Here is an 18,285-nt window from a genome sequence, read left to right as displayed (position 1 = left end):
GGGGCTCTCTTGAAGGCTCAGACGACACTTCGGCTGCTTCGAGACCTGGGCAGTCCCGTCTGTGATCGTCCGTGATCGCAACAGAGTTACGTGGGGTGGGCCTGCAGCTCATACTTGCCAGTCCGAGAGACATTGTCAGTTAGGTTCGTTGATGGGATCGCAAGAGGGAAAACGATGGAGATGGAAGGTGATCGAAGTGTATTCTGATCACGTGCCGTTAATCGACTTTGTGTGAATACCCGATCGGGAAGTGGGCGCTTATTCACGTCTGCTCAGGCCCGCCTTCGATCTATACCTTCCGAGGATCTTGGGGGCGTTTCGGAGGTCTCTTTCGGTTGCCCAGGTGTCTTCTTGCGCCCCATATCCTTTCCACCTCACTCTGTACAGGAGTTTCCCTTTCCGCTTCCTGTGCCCCACCACCTCTTCTACCTCAAACTCTTCCGAGGCTTTCATATCGTCCCTGGGGTTGGACAGTAGCGGTCTTGAGACGTCACCGGGTGAACGATAAGGCCTCAGGTGCGCTACATTCACCACGTTATGCATAGGGTAGGAGTCGGGAAGTTTTAATCGGTAGGCGTTCTCGTTTATCACCTCCGTCACCTCGAATGGTCCAATGCGTCTCTGCATTAGCTTCCTCCCTGTACCCTTTACTTCCAGGAGGTTGAGTTTATGAGGATCGATCAGTACCAAATCTCCCACTTCGTACGTTACTCTCCTGTGTTTGGCGTTGTGCACTCTAACTTGACGCAATTGTGCCAGATGGATCGCTTCTCGTGCCCATCTTCTGCGTACGTTCAACGCGTCCACTCTTTCCTCCGCTTTGACGTTGAGGGACTCCTCAGGAACTAGGAATGAGCTGGGCAGACGGGGCCGGAAACCCATCAGTAGCATAGCAGGAGCTTCTCCCGTAATAGTGTGAGGACTATTATTGTACGCTAACATCAGAACGTCCAAGAATTCATGCCAGTCATCCCTGTCCTTATTGACATAAGCTCGTAACATGACTTCCAATTGCTGGTTCATTATTTCCGTCTGTCCGTCCGTTTGCGGGTGCGCAGCTGAAGACATCGCCAGCTTAGTGTTAAAGTGATGCGCTAAGGATGACCAGAACGTCGAGAGAAAATGAGGATCCTGGTCGCTGACTATTACTGTGGGCAACCCCACATGTTTAATCACATGGCGCCATAATAAGTCTGCAGCGCCCATTGCGTCTGTGGTGGAAGAGCATGGGATAAAATGCCCATATTTTGTGAACTTGTCTACCACTACCAAGATGGTGTCTGGCTGCGTGGTTCCTTTAGGAGGGGGTAATCCAGTCACGAAATCCAAGGTTATCATGTGGTACGGCAAGTCTGGGACAGGCAAGGGTTTCAGCAGACCCGGCATTTTGCCTCTGTCATGCTTGATCTTCTGACAGACGTCGCAAGTTTCCACATACTGTCGAGCATCCTTTCCAAGGTCCTTCCAATAACACTTAGATTTCAGGCGCTTGAGTGTTCTTTCTATACCCACATGGGCGGCCTCGTGAGGGGTGTCATGAATTTCCTTGAGGATCGTGGTCCTCAGACTTCTCGGGACACATAGGCGTTGGTTGGTTTGCGGGTCGTCCCAAAGTAGCAACCCTTCCTCCGACACTTGGTGGGCACCTCCTGCTACACCGCCATCAAGAGTTTTGCGGTATATGTCCCCAAATTCTTCGTCCGTGTAGTAGGCCAGACGGAATTCCTCAGCTGTTCTCGGGGCTAAACCCAACCATAAACTTGTTGTGCTCTTTTCCACTTGATCTTCGTCCATGATGTCCAGGCTACGCGATAGGTCTAACTTATCTACGGTGCAAGACCGTGCCCTGGTAACCACAAAGGCTCCTTTCGCTGGGTCCTTGCGCAGATACATGCTCCAACTTTGGATAAGGTCCTCCTGAGCCAGGCTGGTTTCTAGACTGAGTAGCTTTTCCACATTCAGGGATATCGTTTCCGGGGTCCGGGCCAAGCGAGATAAGGGGTCTACGTTAGAATGTGCAAGTCCCGGACGGTGGACTATGGTCATCTTCGGGAATGCTGCGAAGACTAGACCCCATGCCGCTAGGCGACGATTGTAGTTTTCGAAGGTCCTCGCCCATTGCAGTGCTGCATGGTCCGTGATTAGGAGTAGGTCCTCGCCCTCGATGAACGGCGTGAACCTGACTAACGATTCCTTAGCTGCTAAGGCTTCTCTCTCTGTTGCCGAGTATCGGGTCTCGGGACCCTTGCATGTTCGACTCCAATAGGTGATAACCCTTTCCACCTGGACGGTAGATTCTTCAAAAGCGGACGCCCACTGTGCAGGTAGGGGGCGATCATCTCGCCTGGCGTTCAACTTCTTTACCAACTCAGGGATCTGCTCCTGCCGATCATATGCAAGTTTCAACTTCTCGTAGGCGCGCGTCCCCTTGAGGTCCATAATAGTCATCGGCTGGATCTGCTGTAACGTACCCACCAAAGCTACATCAGACGCATCGGTATAGAGCCTATAACCCAACCCTTTCATGGGGTGTCCCCTGACCGGAGCCGTGGCTAGGGCGTATTTCAACAATGAGAAGGCTTGTTTGCACGGCTCGTGCCAGATCCAGGGAGCCCCATCTTTCAATAAGTCGAAGAGGGGTCTGGCAATGAGTGAATATTGAGGTATGAACAAGGAGAAGTAAACCGCTATTCCAAGGAAGGTGCGCAGCGCCTTCCTGTTTTGGGGTTCTTCGATCTCCAGTAAGGCTTGCACCTTTTCCCTGTGAGTGGAGAGTCCCAGGCAGGATACCTTTTGACCCAGTAGCAACAAACTCTGGTATCCTAAATGACACTTGGGCGGCGAAAGCGTAAGGTTAGCCCTCTTTATAGCATCAAGAACTCGATCTATATGTGTCAAGTGTTGGGCGAAAGACGTGGAGTATACTATGATGTCGTCGATGTACACTAGGGCAAATTGCCACAGAAAAGGAGCTAGGACTTCCTGCATGACTCTTTGGAACATGGGTGGGCTGTTTCGCCACCCGAAGGGCATCCTCGTAAATGAAACAATCCGCGATGGGTACGAAAGGCTGTCTTGTCTCTCGATTCTTGATCGAACTCCAATTGCGTAAACCCTGATAGCGCGTCGAAGGTTGACATATATTGGGAGCCGGAAAGGGCTTGTAGAATATCTGTTTGTCTTGGAATGGGGAACTCGTCCGGGATAGTGACCTCATTCAGTCTCCGCCAATCCACGCAGAGCCTATTCTTCCCTCTTTGGCTGACAATTATAACCGGGGCACCCCAGGGACTCTGGGATGGCTCGATCACTCCCATCTCTAACCAGGCGTCTAACTGTTTATCGATGATCTCTCTTTTCAGAGGGGAGGCGTGGTATGGCGGAAGCGAGATGGGTTTCGCGCCTTCTTTTAATGATATATGCACACAGGCATCATATCGTCCCAGGTTCCCAGCCGTAGCGAAGGCCCTCCCGTGCTTCTGCACCAAGGCTCGGAGCTGTTCCTTTTCTTTGGGCGATAACTCTGGGTTTATGTCTACCACATCCACCAAGGTTTCAGGAAGGACCTCGTCTCCAGGTATCGTCTCCGCTGTCTTTGGTCCGACCAAAGCTCCATCAATATCATGGACTTCCTCAGGTTGTCCCAGGACATTGGCTTCCGCTACGACAGCCTGTATTAATAGTCCTTTACTCTGGAACTCATGGATCTGAGGCTCGCTTAGTTGTTCGGCGCCATCTAGATCCTCGTTGGGATTACACATGGATGCTATCATTGTCCCGCTCTGGACTTTGATCAGGTATGGGTTCGGATTGGTCAAGGGCAGCCTAAGGGGATGGGTGGTGTTTACAAGCATAGTCGGAGGTGGCAGACAGTCACCCTGCTTCCATCCCATCCTCCATCCTTTGACGAGGTGTACTCCCGAGTTGTGGTCGAAGTTACCAGTGACCCCAACCAGGCGGACTGTGTACGGTTCTAAGGTCACATCCTCCGTGATTTTTAGTCGACCTGTACCCGAGACGTTCACTCGTTTAGGCTCTCAAGAATGAGAAGGACCGGCTATAACTGGATAGGTGGGCACGTGATGAATCTGGCTCTTGAGGGGAACCTGGTGGTCTGAGTCTGCCACTTGCCAGAATTCTCGTTCAGGTGGACGCATGGTATGCAGCTGGAACGCTGTCTGCACGTCTTCGGCTATCAACAGAGGGATGGTCATCCCTTTGAGTACGTAAGCTTCCACACCCGCAACAGGATGTGACCTCGTTGTGAGGGCAGGTATAATTCAATCGTTGTGTAGCCTTGGCATTTAGCCTTCCCTGTTAGCTGAACCAAATTCAATTTCAATCCTTGCTTAATGCAGGTGCCTTCTCCTTTAATACGGTCATACAGGTCAGTCGATATTAGCGTGCAGGCTGCCCCAGAGTCGGCCAACGCTTCTATCTCGATCCCATCTATTGCGTTGATACAACAACAGACCCGACAAGCGTCAGATCCTAAGGACTGCTGACCTGGGGGTCGCTCGAATATCTTACAGGCTTCATATATCTCACCCGGGACCAGGGCGGCCCCACTGAGTCTCTCGTCAGGCAGGATCTCTTTCCACGTACAGGCCGCAATGTAAGAAAAGGAAGAATCTTCGGCATTATCTATGTCAGGTATGTCCGACGATTCGGAATCGGACAGGGTACAAAACTCTGTGTAGGCCACTGCGAATTCTGCTTCCTGACCTTCCACTAAGGCAGCATAAGCCCGTCGGTAGGTACTCTCCAACTTGGACGAGTTGTCACATTCCTTACAGTCGTTCCTGGCTCGATCAGCCTTCCTAGGGGGACAGTCGTTGTCCCAATGGTTCGCACTTCCACAGTGCTGACACAGTCTGGGCGGTTTCTTCCGCGACTTGAAGTCGCTTGTAGGGTAGGTCTGGCTTCCGGACGCGACGGCGACGCTTCTGGTCTTGACACGGTCTCCTCCACGTTTATTCCTCTCCAAATTAATGTGGGCGACTCGGTTTGCTAAAGCATCGATACTGAACTCGTCACTAGCTACTAATTCGTCATGCTTAAGTTTAGTCAGCCGTAAGAGTTCTTCGGCTGTGTCAACCTGATTGATGTTGAGATGGGCCCACCATCCTTTTGGGATGTCTTCTAGAAGTCTTTGGGCCTCGCCCCTCAAGACCTCTGGTCCGGGAACATCGGCAAGTGGATATAGGATGCATAAGAGTCATAGTTTGCGTGTCGCGAAGTCGTGTGGGGACTCCTTAGAGTACCTTTCACCCTTATGGTACCTACAAGCATGGAATCGATCTCGAATCTTGTCAAGGAAGGTGGGTGTTAAGAAGAAATGTAGCACATATCCATGTAGATCTTCCCAATTGGTGGTAAAATACAACTTGTCGGCGACCGGTACAGTCGACCACCAGTCTGCCAGAGCACCCTTGAAACGATCAGGAAGTACACGGGTCATTTGTTGGGCGAAAGCAGGCGAGTGCCTGGCCAGGTTCCGGCATATGCTGCACCACATTATATAGCTGTTGATCGAACCATCGAACTCCGGGAAGTCTGATGCAGTATATTTGCGATCCATGTATGGTTGCGTGCGGTCAAGAGGAGGAGGTCTGTATCCAGGATTCTGCTGAGGCACTGCCAACGCTCCAGGTCCGGGAGGCAGGGGAGGGGGCAGTGCCCCAGCGTATCTGACAGGTAGAATGTGCCCCGGGTATGGAGCCCCACTGGGCGGAGGTGGTGGTCCAGGTGGAGGTGGTGGTCCTGATGGGGGTGGTGGACCCGCACCTCATGGTGGCGGCTGCCAGGGGTCGAGAGGCGGTTGTCTCGGATCATGACCTGGATCTCTGGATCCAATGGGTCCTTCATTCGCCGGATGGTGAGGGACACAAGGGGGTTCGGGTCCACGGTTGTCAGGATCAAGTCTCTCCTCGACAGGTCCCAGCTCTGTCTTCCTTCCGACCTTCAGACCTTTCACAAATTCCGTGTAACCCACGTTCTCCTTGGGGTTCTCGAAAGCGTTGGTCTCTCAACGAACTGTGACGAACGGCATCAAGGGTTCGTCTCTGAGTAGCATCCCTGCAGCGACATTAATGCTTGGTCTAGGCACCGGGAAGACCCTGGACAGTAGGGTGCGTTTACGAACGAAAGTGGTCTCTTCCGCAGGAGATATGAGATCCTCAAATGTAGTCCATCCCGATGGGAGGGCTTCAGGTTGACGAGTGGGTCACATTTCAGTCGACCACACCTCCTCGACTTGCCCAGGATCCGTAAACTTGGCGGGCAAGACATTCGCCAACCTGAGTCCACTCATGCGCGACTCGTCAAATTCCCGTGAAGGACGAGCAGCTTTCTTGATGGCATCAAAATGTTTTTCGAAGGAATTGAAACGCTGGTCTAGGAAGTTCCATGCAATGCTGAACTCCTTAGGCGACAACCATCCTCTTATGGTGAATATCAGGGCGAGGTCGCCTCAGGGATCCACTACGAAATCACCTGCAGCTAAGTTGGCCTTGGTGGCTAGCTGGGTGAACTCGGTAATTTTCATGAGCAGGTCGGTTAGCTCGACCCGCCAGACGGTCCCTAGTCGATATCTCAAAGGCTCTCCTTCGAGACCGGCTCCAACAGACTCTTTCTCGAGATCAGTGGGAGCGAGACGACGCCAATTTCATATACATTTCATGTAGTTATTCAAATCCTCAAAAATTCCACCTTCAAACTCTCCAAGAGCTTCGATGACTTGCCTGAGAGCTTGTTGTCTTAGGAATGCACCGGGCGAGGAATGCACGTCTTGCCTACTGGCGAGGTGTCTCTTGAATTGGATCTATGATCCAACTGACTGATCCTCATGGGACGGGGAGGATACAATTTGTGTGTCACTTGGACCAGGGTGACTGGTTCATCTCCCAACAGGGACACCGTCTTTGGTGGCATGGTGCGAGTTTCTTGCACCGGGGTTGGGGCACCAATGTTACGGGGATGGGGGGAAATCCCCAATCCTCGATCCATTCTTATAGCAGGATGACGAACGTCGTATCTAGTCTGTACCATAACGGGATATGTAATCGATGAGTGGTCCCAGTCTTGCAAGGGTGTGGACGATCGAATTCCCATCGATCGTGATTGGTGATGTAGTGAGCTATTAAGGATTTGATGGTAGGTAGTCAGAGACGTCATATCTGACGTGTCAGCCATGGGTACTTGGCACTCCTCAATGGAACGTACCGTGTGCGAGGTCGCAACTCGTGAGGTGGGTGAGAACTTCGTATAACTGCCATCGGGTACTTGGTGTTCGCAGCGCAAACGTACCGGTAGCGGGTTGATATCATGAGTGTGCAATAAGGATTGACTAACGGGGCCTTCGGTGACTTGGCGTTCCCAAAGGGAACGTACTGTTGGCAGGGGAATATGATGACTGACAAAGGAGGGAACAGATGGTGGACGGGCGGCTACTTGGCGTTCGCATAGCGAACGTGCCGGCGTCACAGGAAGGTGGACCTCAGAGTATTCACGATCACCAAGATCGTGATGTGACGTTGTCTGTTGAGCACTGGGGGGAGAGCGGAGAGCTGAGGTCCCGTAGGGTACAGATTCCATAGGATGATACACAGGTCGAGAGTCTTCGACTCGCAACCTCGAGTTCTCACGGCAAGGACCGTTAGAGGACTCGACATAACCAGACTTATAGGACATGTTGTGAGTTGTACAGTCACACGGTTCAGTTGAGTCACAGGATGGGTTGTACAGAAGACGACACACAAGACAGTTGTAGAGAGTAGTTGTTAGTTAGCGGGAACCGCCTTCGGCAGTTTCCATACAAGACGCGTGACTATCTACAAATGGTAAGGTCGCGGGAAATCCCGCGAAACACAAGTAACCTCGGCCAGCACCAAAACCCCAATGGGGAAAGCTTTGCACGAGGGGGGGAGAGGGGTAGAACAGGTAAGGAGGATAGGGTATCGGATAGAGGACGGAAGGGAGAAAGAGGGGAGGAACGATAGAGAGGAGAAGTCTTTGACCATATGACGGATATGGTCATTGGAGACTCCATATCCGTAACAGCCCCCCTCTCCAGCTCTCTCATTGCCTTTACCACTCCCTCGTCATGCTCTTTCCCTCTGCATATCCTGTCCAGGATGTTTGCCTCCTCTCCTTCCACTACGACCCCCTCCGTAGCTCTGACTTCGAACCATTCCGGGTGTAAGAGGGTCATATCTGTGTTGTCATCTCTCCCCTTTGGGTGGTCTGGCCAACGAGAGAGGGCATCAGGCTTCCCCATGAGTCTCCCTGGTTTATGGACTAGTAGGAAGTGGAAGCGGGAGAGGTAAAGGGACCATCGTGCTTGACGCCAGTTTAGCCTCTGGGCTGAGCGAAAGTAGGAGAGGTTTCTGTGGTCAGTGTATACATCAAACCTCTCAGGGGTGCCTTCAAGGAAGTGGCACCACTCCTCCAGTGCTCGGACTATGGCGAGCATCTCCTTGTCATAGATCTCATAGTTCCTCTCTGCATCTGAGAAGCCCTTCAACATGAACACTACTGGGTGGAACTCCCCATCTGTCTGGAGCTGGGAGAGTACTGCCCCTGTGGCAAAGTTGGAGGCATCACACTCCAGTCGGAACCGACCTGAGTTTGATGGGAAGGTGAGGACCAGCGCTGAGGTGATGGCCTCCTTCAGGCCATCAAATGCTTCTTGTTCCTCCCTGCCCCAGGTCCACTGCTTCGACTTCCGGGTGAGTGCATGAAGGGGCCGGGCCTTCTCAGAGAAGTTCTGGATGAAATGGCAGTAGAAATTGATGAACCCAAGGAAAGACTGGACCTCTTTGACCTTCGTGGGTGCTGGCCAGTCAGTCACTCCCTGCACTTTCACTGGGTCCATGGCAACATGGTTCTCCGAGATGATGCGGCCCAGGTAATTGATTTTCCGCTGCTCGAACTTGCATTTCTCTGGTTTGAGGAACAGCTTCCGGCTTCTTAGTGTGGATAGGACCTCCCGGACAACCTTCTGGTGCTCCTCCAGGGTGGGTGTGAATACCAGGATGTCATCCATGTAGCAGATGACGACTCCTCGGTCTATGAAGTCCCTGAGGATGTCGTTCATCATAGTGTGGAAGGTGGCAGGGGAGTTGCACAGTCCAAAGAACATCACCATCGGTTTGAACAATCCTCGGTTGGTCGCAAAGGCCGCTTTCCACTCGTCTCCCTCCTTGATGCGGACATTGTTGAACCCCCACCGCAGGTCGAGGGCCGAGAACCACTTGGCATCCCGGAGACGGGTGAGGATGTCGGAGACTAGGGGGAGGGGGTAGGAGTTTTTGACGGTGATCTCATTCAGCTTCCGATAGTCCTGGACCAGTCTCAGGGAACCGTCCTTCTTCTTCACAAAGCACACCGGGGCCCCCATGGGGGACTTGGATGGGTGGATCCGCCCGTTGGCCAAGTTCTCCTTGAGGAAGTCGTCAAGCTCTCCCTGCTCTGCAGGGGACAGTGGGAAGGTCTTTCCCCATGGTAGTTTAGCCTCCGGAACGAGGTCGATGGTGTGGTCCCATGGTTTCCGGAGCGGTAGCTGATCAAATGCTTCTTTCGAGAAAACATCTCTGAAGTCTTGGTAGCACTTGGGCACCATCTCCTCAAAGGGCTTTTCCACTGGGGTGGGGTCCTGTGCCCCTTGGGCCATCCGCTGCGATGGGGTGGTGGTCGCCCTCAGGTCATGCCCCCACCCTGGGGGAATCACGGCCGCATACAGTCCATCTCCGGGTTCTATCATGAGGTTAGGCTCCTTCAGAGCTACCGGTGCTGTCCTGGGGCTTCCGCAAGCAGGTGGGCAATGGGACATGGTGACCTTCTGTCGGGCCCAGTCCACTTCTGGGTTGTGGTGTAGCAACCATGAGTGGCCGATAATGACCGACTGATGCCCTAAGTTGGTCACTGCAAAGCGAGCTTGTTCTGTGTGTTGCCTGAAGAAGGTGAGGAGCACTTCTACTTCTTCCTTGATGGACCCATTCTCATTTGGGGTGCCATCCACATTGTGGACTGGGATTGGTTGGGGTAGGGGGATAGTCTCCAGGTTGTGCTTCTGGATGAATTCACAACTGACGAACATCCCTGTGGCCCCTGAGTCTAGGAGGGCTGAGGTGGTCACTGAGGTGAGGGAGGTGGTTGCGGTCAGCCTCACTGAGAGGTTGAGGGACCGAGGAGGGCGTTTAGATAGTACGTAAATTGCAGGTGGGGGGACAGCGACCCTGGCTGAGGCACGCTGTGGGTTCTCTCTATGGGGGTTTGTGGGTGTGGCTCTTCTTTTCTTAGCAATCACTCGGTGTAGCTTAGGTTGCACTGTAGTCTTGGAATTTCCACGATATCTACATGCGGGTACAGTGATGCTGGGGGACAACCGGGGCACATCCCTCACCGGTTGTCTTCCCGAAAATCCTCAACAGGTCTCCCCTCTCCCACTTCCTCCTCCGTGTGGTCCAGCTCCTGAGTGGGAGGGCGGTCCTTTAGCAGGTCCGCAATCGCCCAGAGGTCTTCCAGGGCCAGACGAGTCGTCTCCCTGGGGGCCTCCCCTTGCCATGCAGTCCGGGCCTGGTAGGGTCTCGGCCTCAGGCAGTCTCGGGCTATATGCCCTAGCCGGTTGCAGTTATAGCAGGGCCCAATGTGTCTCTGCTCGGTCCTGGGGGGGCAGATGCGGTCCAGGTCCATGGGTTGGGGGCCCGGCTTCGGGGCTGAGGCTGCGGGTGTGGATGCAGTGGGAGGGGGGACAGGCCTGGGAGGGGGTCGGGGGTGGAATGGAGAGGGCTTGACAGCCAGGGGGCGAGTCTGAGCCTGAGTGGCTTGGAATCGCTGCCACTGATTGTCGAGGAGGGAGGCCTCACGCTTCCATTCAGCCCATGTCGTGGGCATAGGCCAGAGGTGATAGATACTTTCACGGAGGTGTGGGTGAAGAGCGTGCTCAAATCAGTCCACCAGAGCAATGTCTCCCATCCGTGACACTGGGCCATGCAGTTTGAACTGCTGGATCAGCTTGTCTACTGACTCGTTCCCTTGTTAGAGCGAGGTGACCTTCTGGCAGGCTGTGGCCTGTCGGTTCGGATCTGCGAACATGGAATCAAGTTCCTCTGCAAAGTCATCGAAGGAAATGTTTGGGGCTCCTGGGGCAAGGAGGGTGTTAATGCGTTGGGTGGCCCATGGCCCTGCCGTGCCTCCTTTCATGTAGGATAGGACAAAGATGTCAGGGACAGCTCCGAAAGCGGCGAGGTGTCAGGGCATGCCCGCCTCACCTGGCTCCACCCAGCTCCACCCCACCTGCTACCCCCTTCTTCCCCTTCCTGTCTCCTCCTCCCTCCACTTCCCCCTCTTCTTAGTCTCATTCTCTGTTCTTCCTATTTCTATTTACATGGACGACTTTCCTTGACCGATGTACTACTAACCTGCCTGCGACCCATGCATGACACACCCAGCCCCGGATGCTCCAGATGACTCCTGGGTACACTGTCATATCCATCCCCGGCCATCGACTTCCGGTCCCTCCAATCCCTCCAGTCTAACTCCGCTCCTTCCTCACTAACCTCGGAGCTCCCGTATTCTGCAATCCTCTCGGTCCCCTCGATGGTCACCACCCCCTCATTTCAATTTATTACCTACACCTCCCTAAGTACGGAGCCCCAAAGACTTCCGGACAGCCCCGACGTCCGCTAGCGCACTCCCACCTCTGCTGGGCAATACACTCGCCTGCCCTGCAGAGCCCACCTTCGGGCCTATCCCTCCTTTCCGTTTCTGGGTTATCGCCTGCCTTTCCGCTAACCCCGTGACCCGACTCGTCGGTAATATTCAGTCGGCTAATGTTTAACCCCGTTAGCTCCGCTCCGTTTGGCTCCGCCAATTGCGGACCCGTCTTCGCTGTAACCATATATATATCCAACTTGTACATAGGTTACACTTCAGTAATAAAATCAACTAGAGTTACCCCCCCTTCGGTTCTGATTGCCAGTCAGTAAGTTAGGGCACGGACGTGTCACTAGGCACAGCGCTCTTGGCATAAGTCACTGAGGCCAAGCCCTCCGCTATGGAGACTCTCCCTCGTCTCGAATCTGGTCTCTGACATACGCCCAGCATGCGTGCCTGCAGTGGACCCCTTTGGGATCTCCCATGGGAATACCCGGTGGCTGGGGCTGTGCATGGGGACGACGTGGCAACTCTCATGTGGCCTGAGCACCATGTATATAAACATACCTGGGGTGGGAACCAGAGAAGCAGTCTTTTCTCACCATTCCCACTTCAGGGACATCTGTCTGCACCGGACCCATTACCATACGCGCCCGCTTCACACCCCACCGGGCCCTCAGCGCCGGGCGATATACCCGGACGCTCTCGACCCCGGACTGGTCCCTGACATGAGGTCCCTGCGCACGGGACTCGGTGGGATGAATAGCAGCTGTGCATAGCGGCGATCCTGTTGTGGGGTGAGCATCCCCGACCACTTAGTCTGAAGTGGGAAGTTGAGATTATCATTAAAGGGGAAAGCTACGGTACTTACCTGAAGTGGGAAGTTGAGAAGAAGGCTGCTTCTTCTGTTCCCACCCCAGGCACTATTATATACATGTGGCTAGGGTCACGTGGAGGAAGCCACATCATCTCCGCACACAGCCGCACCTCCCTGGGTGTCTCCACAGGAGATCCCGGAGGTGGCCGCTCGGTAGGCCGGGAGTGTGCACAGCGCGTGTGGCGATCAGGGGGGCAGGGTTAGGTGTGTGGTGGTACATGGAGAAAGGGAAGTCGACCGTAGAATAGAAATAGAAATAGAAATAGAAATAGAAATAGAGAGAAGGGGGAGAGTGGGGGAGTGATAGCAGGGTAGTGCAGTATGGCACGGGGTGCGGCACGGGGTCAGGTGGGTGTGCCCTGACAAAAGAGAACCTGGCTACGCTCATCCTGGAACTCTGTGTGACGCATGCTCATGTAGAGCCCGCATTCGGCCTTGAACCGATCCAGGTCCTCTTGGGATCCAGAGAAGGGGGTGGGGGCGGCTACCTTGGGTGGCTTGGGGGCTGGGGCATGGTGTGGGGGCTGGGGGGCTGGGGCCGCAGTTGGGGGTTGAGTCTGAGCAGTCAGCTGGCTCTGTAGGTCTCGGAGCTGGCGTGTCAGCTCCACTATCTGTTCTTCCAAGGACATTGGGACAGCGAGTACAGATAGGTTTAACCCTTCTTCTGCTGTCAGGGTCCGTCCCTCGTCCAGAGGGGATGTAGCGATGAGGCCCGGGAGTGGCACTGGAGAGTCTTCTCCAGCCACTAATTCCTCAAAGTTGCTGAGGGGACTTGCCCTGGCCTTCACAGGGAATGAGTTGAGAAGAAGGGTAACCTTCTCAACCCCCTGTGAGGCTGCTACAAAAGGAGCCTGAGAACTGTGCAGTTGTCAGGTCTTTCCTGGGTTTCCATATTAGGTACCGTGGGAAGATTCTGGGCAAGCTGCTCACCCAGAACGTTCCCACAGGTTTGCATACCTGTACTATTGCAGAACAGTGGAGGAAAAATGGGGAAAAATGGGGGAAGGGTGGTTAGGAGGGGGAAGGGGTGTCTGAGGGTGTGTGGGGTCGAGGGCTGTGCCCTGACAATTTGGGGATGGCCGAAAATGAAAAGGAAAATTGGCTACACACATTTGGAGTCTTGGACACCTGGCACAAATCTGGCAAATTTTAGACAAATCTATGGGGGCCTGAAAGCGAGTTCCATATGGACCAAAAATCCCATTACTTGGTTGGTGGTACATAATAGGAGGGCTAAAGCGGGAGCTCAGTCTCCATTAATGAAGAACTGAATTACTACAGTTAATACTAACCTAAAGCAGGAGCTATAGTACAGAAGAGTACTGTTAGAACGGGTGGATTCAGACGACTCTGGAGTGAAATCGGAGACTGTCAGGGGATGCATGTGCTCACGCAAGATGCTCCGATAACCTAGTTGTGATTAAAGCTGGGGGAAAGGGATGTCCCCATCTTAGGGTCAGCTATATACATGTAGAGTCCAGCAATAAGGAAACCAAATGGATTGCCGATAGAATCATGTGATCACAGAATGTTCCAGAACAATGCCGGAGATGATCCAGGTCACCGGGGCTTAGGTAAGCAGAGTAGACGGGAATTACCGGCATACTTCCCATGCACATACACGCAGCTGGCATAGGGTCCAGGGTCATTGCTGACCCCTGACAGAGACTTAGTGTGGAAGGACCTCGGCCTCAGCGACTCAGGCGGAGCGCTGTGCCATTGCTGGTTGTCCTAGGGGTCCCTAATTTCGGATCTAGCAGAGGGAAAGTCTCTTGGGGGCTGTCAGGGCACACACCCTGACTAGCCCGGACCCGGACCCGTGTCTGGACCCGCTTCCACCCGCCGCATGCTCCAGGCCTGGTTCCTACCCCTTCATGTGACTTCCGGGTATCCCCGGAAGTTTTGCTGATATTGTGGCCACTGTGGGAAGATGAGAAGTTAGCTTCCTTCTCATCTCCTTACCCACAGTAGGCAAGTGTATTCTACATTGCCTTTATCTATTCATCTCCTTACCCACAGTAGGGCTGGTTACACTACAGGCTGTGGACCATAGGGGAGGGTCATGGGGACCCAGGAGTCGTCCCCTGACAGGGGCATTTCAAGTTGATTTCAGACTGAGGTTACAAGTTACTAGGTACATTGTATATAAGGAGGGGTCTGGAATCAAAAGGAACAAGGGTAGGATGAAAGGAGACAAAGGGAGATGGAAAGAGGAACAACACCAAGGGTCAAGGGTTTGACTCAATGGTGTTTCTCAAAGGAGGAATGAAGGGCCAAGGCCCAAGGAGGAAGGAAGGAGGATGGGAGTGGGGAATGGCCAGCTGACTGAATAGAAAGGAAGCAGCAGCCCAAATAGGAATGAGGGAGTATAGCGGAATTGAATGGAGCAATGCAATAGTTGCAAGGTCCGACATAAGTCCGGAAAGTCCGAACTCGGAAGTTAAACTCCGGAATATTGGCAAACATAATTAAATGGAATGAGCTAACCAATACAATGGGTATAAGCAGAGGTGGGGTCAAAGTCCAAGGTCGGAGCTAAGACCGGAGGTTCCGGAGACAGAGACGCAACCGGGATTCCAGAGCGGAGGTCTGGAGTCGGGAGCATAGGTGTTGCGTGCTTGTCTGGGAGGTGTCGAGGTTGAGGTCAGACCTGGAATGTTCCAGAGTCAGACCGAAGGTGGTGTCGGAGCCGGAGGTGGGATAACCTCTTGGGAGTCAGCAAGGGGAAGGTGACGGAAGGGAGGTAGGGCTCCGGAGTCAGTTTCGGAGTTCCGGGAGCCCGGAGCAGAGGTCGGGATTGTATGGATATGACAAGTACAGAGTAAGTAATGTAACAACTAACTAAAAACAATGATACCAACCCCAGTCTCCGTTAATGAAGAACTGAGGAGAAAAGGAAAGTAGAGCGAAAACAGTATATACAATTATATACATTGTGTCACGAGGCGAATACGGATGTAAGAGAGATCATGTGGTGTTGGTTGGTAAGTCACGGGTCGTTGTTACTCCAACGGTACAGGCCTGTTTGAACCGTTCTGAACCGAACCGAACCGGGACCGAACCGAAATGCGGTTCGGTTCGGTTCAGATACTGGTTCGGTTCTGGTTCGACACTATTGTCAAAATGTGAACCGGTTCTGGTTCTGGTTCTCAAAAAATGGCCCAGAACCGAACCGAACCGAACCGAACCGTGGCACCCCTAACTGAGAGTGTTTTAATGTAACTTTGTACATTGAAGTGTGGATTGATTGCTTCTCCTTTTTTGCTCTCTCATTGGCTCAACCACGCACCCAGCGACATTCCGATTATATTCATTTGCCTCACATCCGTGGCGTATACCTATATTACGTTTTGAAATGATAATGTGGAACGCAATGCCATTCTCTCTCTGCTCAAATTTTTAACATACCACTATTGAGACCCAATAAGTAGTCCAATCTCGCGCAACACACGAGAGTGCAATGTCGAGGGACTTAGGGGTGCAAATTGATTCAGGCAACATGGGAGAGCAGCAAGGGAGTTAAGACAGAGGACACAGCCGAGGGCTCCTTTAACAATATAAGTCGTCGGTCATGGGATATTCCGATGTATAATAATATATACAATGCAGTTGCGCCAAGAACATCACTGGTCAAGGTCCCACATTTGATCACGTCGTCATGGGCGAGAATTCAATCATGGATTGAAGGAACTGAAGGGCGAGCCCAAAAGTGCAGCCGGGCTCCCTTGCCTTGTTGATACTACATTGAGTCACTGATACAGAAATCCAACTTGCAGAATAGGTTGAACAGAGGTGGTGGAACTGTCTTGGGGAATTCCCGAAACCGCAACACCCGCATTGTCTACCGCAATTTCAACCACCAGACCGATCCACAGACATACAAAGCATGGAAACAAGCGCGACGAAGGCTCAACAGGGTTTAAGGAGAGTTCAAGAGTCTAGACTGGGAAGTCCTAATGAGAGATCATAGCTGGTCTGCCACGATCATGCAGGGCACCTTTGAATTGAATGAGCGGAAACAAGCGCCACCATTGTCGTAATGTGTAGGTAATCGATGGAAAGGGCAGATCATTCCAAGTCGTGAAAGAAAGGAGTGGTTAAACAACGACGCATTTCTTTTTAGTCCTTTCGATAACAGGTTCTAAAGCCGCAACGATCGCCTGCGATGTACGCCATCAACGAGAATGTAGTTCAAAACAACGAGCGTACCTCATCAAAGACCTGTTGTAGACCTTTTTGTGTCAAGGCGGAGCACTTGACAACACCCAACTCTCTCGCCAAACGCTCACCCTGCTCCGGCTGGACGGGCCTCTGCTTCTTCCTCGCAAGCTTTTCTAGAACTTGAGAGTCGTCTCGCAGGTAGACTTGCGTGGGCAGTGGTGACGAACCTCAGGAAACCATTTTCCCTTTACGTTCTCAAAAGAAGCGAGTGATGTGACGCTAACGCAAACGAGAAAAACATCCGTCTGGGGATACGACAAGGGTCGAAAACAATCATAATCGATCTTCTTGACCTAAGCGGAAAAAACCACGGTTCCAGAGACAAAGTAGGCCACGAAATCGTAGGACATTACCTGCAGTATCGAATAAACCCAGAGTATAGGGATCGTCGCCGATCATAACGGTCACAGCGTAGTTGTCAAACACCTGGCAGACAAGATTAAAATGAGGCATTTCAACGCGTCGGTAGTGCGCTTACCGTAGGGAGAAATTCGCTTGGGAATTTGTTGGTGGTATACGAGATGAGGAGGCAGGTCTGATGAGATCTCATAAATGTTGGCCGCTTGCGGCTCAGCCTTGCGCCGTGCTTGGCAACCAGGTCAAAGCATACCTTTCCGACAGCACCATCACCAACGACAACATTTCATGGTCTGCATGGTGGTCTAGAATATGCCACCTAGCGTAGTAAAATACTTGCCATGAAAAGTTGGTTCCTTGACTCGCAATTTTGATTCGGTGAAACACCAGACTTCAAAAACCATTGAAATGATGGTAAATGGCAGACTCGTACCCAGTCTGAGGAGCTCCGTGGACGCGCAAAATAATAGCTTTTTTACGCAATGTAAATAAACGTTCTCACGCTAAATCGTTATTCTCACGTTCTGTACTCAATACAGAAATCACATGGAAAAGCTATTATTTTGCGCGTCCACGGAGCTCCTCAGACTGGGTACGAGTCTGGGTAAATGGTCAATTACCAGAGTAATTCTCGTCATTTAGCGAGAAATATTTCCCACAGTGCAACCTGATTGTTCAGATGCCTCGCTGCTGCCCCGGCCAGTATGGGCTCAGAGGGTGCATTAACCCGCGATGCCCAGGGATGGCAATAAACAACACGCATGTGTGACTCAACGAGTTCTGCAGAACTCATCAAGTCTCACATACACACATCCCAATGCGAGCCCCCAGAGCAGCAATGAGGGAGTGGCATACTTCCGCTTTGTTCCTTTCCACGATCAGTTTGTCTCTGGCGAACGATATAACAAGCAATCCATTCTCCTCCGACCGGTTTTTGACACCATCTATTACGAATTTAATTGTTGTTTAATGTCTTCATTTCACGAGACTAATCACGGGTTAGCAGTCTGCCCCCAGCTGACCTCAGGTTTCCGCCCTTGTTTGCCACTGGCTGGGAAACCTGACTGCGCCCAGTCGCGACCGCTTTGGCATTCACATGCCTTCTCTCACCGATCGCGGTTTTCTTATTGTTTAATGTTTCATTTCACGGGACTAATCACGGGGCTACGATC

At 52.5% G+C, this 18,285-nt stretch overlaps 1 protein-coding gene across 1 annotated transcript; it reads right to left on the bottom strand.

The window, feature by feature from the left end:
- Positions 1 to 16,632: 16,632 nt before the first annotated feature.
- EI90DRAFT_3146123 (cell division control protein 42) lies at positions 16,633 to 17,306 on the bottom strand (the record flags this gene model as incomplete). Its single annotated transcript, XM_039065378.1, has 5 exons — positions 16,633 to 16,695; positions 16,745 to 16,899; positions 16,920 to 17,049; positions 17,105 to 17,182; positions 17,235 to 17,306. The coding sequence occupies 5 exons, from the start codon at positions 17,304 to 17,306 to the stop codon at positions 16,633 to 16,635; spliced, it is 498 nt and encodes a 165-aa protein (XP_038914337.1).
- Positions 17,307 to 18,285: the final 979 nt, after the last annotated feature.

The sequence above is a fragment of the Cantharellus anzutake genome (genome assembly GCF_015039405.1).
Source record: "Cantharellus anzutake strain C23 chromosome Unknown EI90scaffold_35, whole genome shotgun sequence".
Classification (NCBI taxonomy): Eukaryota; Fungi; Basidiomycota; class Agaricomycetes; order Cantharellales; family Hydnaceae; genus Cantharellus; species Cantharellus anzutake.
The sequence above is the reverse complement of the archived record's forward strand: the minus strand, read 5'-3'. Positions and strand labels throughout refer to the sequence as shown.